The sequence below is a fragment of the Triturus cristatus genome, chromosome 1_1, assembly GCF_964204655.1.
Source record: "Triturus cristatus chromosome 1_1, aTriCri1.1, whole genome shotgun sequence".
NCBI classification, from domain to species: Eukaryota; Metazoa; Chordata; class Amphibia; order Caudata; family Salamandridae; genus Triturus; species Triturus cristatus.
In genome coordinates this window covers 1,197,507,409-1,197,512,546 of record NC_140579.1, presented here as the reverse complement: position 1 = coordinate 1,197,512,546, position 5,138 = coordinate 1,197,507,409, and the positions used below count along the sequence as shown (strand labels likewise).

The following is a 5,138-nucleotide window of genomic DNA, read 5'->3' as shown; positions in this document are numbered from 1 at the left end:
AATAGGCAGACTTCCAAAGAAAGCATACACTGTCTTGATCGTGCCCATTCCAGAGTACATTATTGGTATTGACATTTTGAAAGGTATGACCCTATATTTAGATGACGGATGCTATCAGTTTGGGTCAAAGCAGTACCTCTCTGTGGCTGCTGTGAGGGTGGGGCGCTTGAAGATTCCCCCAGTGAAGGTGCCCCAAGCAACGAAAGTGGTGCACATGAAGCAGTACAGGATCCCAGGGGGACATGATGAGATCACTGCAACCATACGAGACTTGGTGGAGGCGGGGGTGGTGAGACCGGTTACCACGGCGTGGAATAACCCTGTGTGGCCCGTGCGCAAACCGGATGGAAGCTGGCGTATGACTGTTGATTACCGCGAGCTGAATAAGCATACGCCCCCATTGACAGCCGCGGTCCCCGACACCATCACTTTGATTGAGAAAATTCAGAAACACAGTGGGACATGGTATGCGGCAATTGATATTGCCAATGCTTTTTTCACGATTCCAATTGCCCCCGAGTCCCAGGAGCAATTCTCCTTCTCGTGGTCTGGTAGACAATTCACCTTTCAATCTTTGCCTCAAGGGTACTTACATAGCCCTACAATCTGTCACCGGTTGGTGGCAGAGCATTTGGATGAGGTGTCAGTCATTCCTGGAGTACAGCTTTGTCATTATATTGATGACGTGTTGATTCAAGGAGAGTCCCAAGAACAGGTGCAGGCTCAGCTAGACAGAATTGTAGAGCATTTGCAGAGCAAAGGGTGGGTGATTAACCCAGAGAAGGTGCAGGGACCCTCCCAAAGTGTGAAGTTTTTGGGTATTCAGTGGCATCAGGGGCATAGAGAGGTGCTGCCACAAGTAAGGCAAAAGATCAAGGAGTTTGCAGTGCCGCGAAACAGGAAGGAGGCGCAGCGCTTCATTGGATTGTTTGGTTTTTGGAGACAGCATATTCCCCATTTGAGTCAGATCTTGGCCCCTCTGTACAAGGTTACACGGAAGAAGCATGAGTTTGAGTGGGGGGAGGCCCAGCAACAGGCATTTGAGTCAGCGAAGGAGGCTATACAGCGTGCCCTGGATCTATGGCCCATACGAGAGGGAAGCATTGATTTGAATGTAACAGTCCAGGATCAGTATGCGACCTGGAGCCTGTGGCAAAAACAGGGGAGACAGAAGGTGCCCCTAGGGTTTTGGACAAAGAAACTACCTGATGCTGGAGAGCGGTACACTCCTTTCGAAAAGCAGTTGTTGGCATGTTATTGGGCTCTGGTGGATACCGAGCAATTGACCTTGGGACACAATGTGTTTTTGAGACCTGAAATTCCTATCATGCAATGGGTGATGAGCTCACCCAAGACACACAGGATTGGGCATGCACAGGAGGCTAGCGTCATAAAGTGGAAATGGTACATACAAGACAGGGCACGAGTGGGTCCTAAGGGGACCGCAGTGCTGCATGAGCAAGTGGCGCAAACTCCAGTAGCAGATGCAGAACTGTTGCAAGATGTACCCAAAGTGCGAGAGTCCCCAGTGAAATGGGGCGGGCCATTCTCAGAGTTGTCCGCGGAGGACAAAAAGCATGTGTGGTTTACAGATGGCTCAGCCAGATATGTGGGGACCAAGAGACATTGGAAGGCGGTGTCATACAATCCTGTGACCAAAAAGTTGCTGTCGACTACTGGAGAGGGAAGAAGTAGTCAGTTTGCAGAATTGTACGCGGTTTACCAGGCTTTAAAGCAAGAGCTCCCTGGTACATGTCACATTTATACTGATTCATGGTCCACGGCCAATGGGTTAGCCACTTGGCTTCCCACATGGCATGCTCATAATTGGATGATTCACAATAGGGAGGTTTGGGGAAAAGAGTTGTGGCAGGAGATTTGGGAATTGTTGTCCCAGAGTACAGTCACAGTTTATCATGTTGATGCTCATTGCCCGACTGACTCACTAGAGCGTTGGTGCAATTCCTTTGCAGACCAAGAAGCGAAGATTCGTGAAGCTGAGGTGGCGACGCAGGATTCTGACTTGGTGGGAATGGCTAAATGGGCGCATCAGAAAAGCGGACATTTGGGCGAGCGAGCCACTAGCAGGTGGGCAGAAAGTAGAGGGATGCATATTCCCCTAGATTTGATTAAAACTGCGATCATTCACTGTCCCGTTTGTCAGCATACCCAACACAGACCGGTTCCACAGGTAGTGAGAGGCCAGCTAGGCAGAGGGAAGTTGCCAGGGCAAATATGGCAAATTGATTTCATCGGGCCAATGCCAATGAGTCGAGGATGTCAGTATGCCTGCACGGTGGTGGATACCTATTCTGGCTATCTCATCGCCTTTCCATGCAAGAGAGCAACCCAGTCTAACACTCTGAAAACTTTGAATTTGTTGATTTTGTATTACGGAATTCCTTTGCAGGTCCAGAGTGACAATGGGTCACACTTTAAAGGAAAGATGGTGCAAGATTTTTGTGTGCAGCATAACAGTGAGTGGATCTATCACATACCCTACTACCCACAGGCAGTGGGTTTGATTGAGAGAATGAATGGTTTGTTGAAAGACCAGTTGAAAAAGTTGTCTGATGGGTCATTGAAGGGGTGGAGGGATCACTTGTCTGATGCATTGCAAATTTTGAACAACCGACCCCTTGCTAATGCAGAAACTCCTTTGATGCGCATGTTGACCCCAGCTTTGCAAATCAAGCCCCATGTGGCCACAAATACGATTCTGTACTGGGAGACAGCTCCCGGAGCCCTAGCTCCATATCGTGCCACACCAGAAGCTGCTGGTCTTTATTTACATGCCCTGAAATTCTATCGACTGCAACCACGAGACATTACCTTGATTGAGACAGGAATTGGAGTTCAAATTCCCCCAGAGCATTTCGGACTGATCGCTCCTCGATCTGGGCTTGCCCTTAAAGGCATCCAGGTTTTGGGAGGGGTGGTCGATGCCGATTACCAGGGGGAGATCAAAGTTATTCTGCTGAACAGTGGAGACAATGATCTGATTGTGCAACCCGGTGACCGAGTTGCCCAAATGGTCATCATGCCGGTTTATGGAGGAAATGTCATGAAGGGGACGGCCCCAGCCCTTCTAACTGTGCGAGGAAAGGGCGGGTTCGGATCTACTGACAAGAACCCAGGGGCGAAAGTATGGGTTGAGTCCCCAAACAAACCTCCTGAACCTGCAGAATTAATCGCTAAAGGAAAGGATAATATCCTTGTCATCATGAGACCCGGACAGGAAAAGTGGGAAAATGTACCTGCTGAAAAATGTTATTTACGAGAGTGATTATACCAGTTTGTTTTCTGTTTCTAGATCACAGTATGGCTTGCCGCTGCGATGCTTGCGCTGTGTGGTCTGTGTTTGGGCGTGTCCGGAGGGGTCCGGGAGGGCCCGGGGATGCCGAAGGCGATCAACCGCCCGAGTCGGATGACAGCATTGTTGCAGCAACCAGATAATATCTGGACCTACTTGGCCGAAAATGTGCTGAACACTTCCCACTTCTGTATGAGAAATCTTCAGAGTACAACTAATATGATATCCACGTGTCTCGTTGCCGTACCTACCCCTGCACGTGTGCTTCTGCACATCTTCAACCAAACTAACTTTGATGGGGTAGTAGAGGAAACTGATGTTCAAACACATCTGAGTCTTTATGAGTACTGTCGTTTTTGCCCGGAGGTTACAGATAATCTCTGGAGGAACATGACCAGTATTGTTACCTACAACATCACTACTGGAGACGTTTGCTATCAACTAACTTGTGACCCTGCCAAAATTGGCAAGTGTGCCCAATTGAAACTAGAGAAAAGCACACAATTGACCACTGATCAACAAACATTATGTCAGTCACGACATGATAGCTTTTGCAGTAATGTTACCAATCATATGGTCTGTAATCATACAGTATTAGCCGCTAGCCATGTTAACCATGTGAAATTATCTAAGGGATGGCTTTTTTCGTGTGGCAATATTTCATACACTTACATACCAGCTAATATAACTGGAGGACCTTGTGCCTTATCACGATTAAGTCTTATGCTTTTTCCTATGCAGACTATCACACATATTCGCTCCCCGAGAGCTGCTGTTCAATTACCTGAGGATTGTGATTCTAACATTGACTTGCTTTCCAGGGCAGAGTATACTAGTTTGGCGATTTCCATTGTAGGAGTGCCAGGACTGTCCGTTTATAATGCAAGAACTATTGCTAAACTTGCCTGTTTAATTGCGAAGAATCTCAATCATACTTCTGCCGCTTTAGCTGATTTGCTATTAGATGTTCAAGGAACAAGGAAAGCTGTTTTGCAGAATAGGGCAGCTGTGGATTATTTGTTGTTGAAACACAACCACGGTTGCGAGGACTTTGATGGGCTCTGTTGTTTCAATTTATCTGATCATTCTACATCTATCCATGCACATATTAATGCTTTAAAAGATTTAGTGAAAGGGGTTACCCAAAATGTTGATCAAGGATGGTGGGATTGGTTGTTTGGGTGGCTACCTAATTTTGGACAGCTTCGTTATATCCTGGGTGTTATCGTAGTGATTATTGGTGTTTCTATTTCATTATGCTGTTGTATTCAATGTATTCCTAATCTTCTCTCCCTTCTTCGTCTCAGATCCATAGTATTTAGACCAATGGGATATGATGGGTGAATCGAGGGTCAAGGGGTGGAATGTATTGCATTTGCCATTTTACACGTTACACGTGCTAAACTGCATATTGACCTCGATTCCATGTGATGCTCTGGTCTTCCATTTTGTTGTACTGCATTTCCATTTTGTGCTGCTCTGACCTGTAGTTACACTTCAGCAGTAACAAACATGTTTTTCACGTAAACCAGTACGAGCTGGTGCAAGACATACCTCGTGAGGTTATTTTGTGCCTTGAGCCTGTTTTTGTGCATTCTATGCTTATCTCTAGGACATAGGGAGGATGCGCTGTGCAAGGCTCTCCGAGGTCGGAGATAGGGAAAGGAATGTCTTTTGCCTCGGCGCACCCAAGCAGAATCTGGCCAGGTCTGTATGGGTGGGTCTGACGCAGAGATGCGGCCAGCACCTATGATGGATGGATGGGCGAGAACGCCTGCTAGAGGGTTCTCGAACATGTTGATTTAACTATAAAAAGCGGTGTCCG

General features: G+C 47.3%; 1 protein-coding gene across 1 annotated transcript; it reads left to right on the top strand.

Annotated features, from left to right (window-relative positions):
* The first annotated feature begins 3,397 nt into the window (after positions 1-3,397).
* On the top strand, positions 3,398-4,931 carry LOC146871823 (uncharacterized). Its single transcript, XM_085648849.1, has one exon. It carries the CDS (start codon positions 3,398-3,400, stop codon positions 4,655-4,657), a length of 1,260 nt encoding a protein of 419 aa, XP_085504975.1. The 3' UTR covers positions 4,658-4,931.
* Positions 4,932-5,138: the final 207 nt, after the last annotated feature.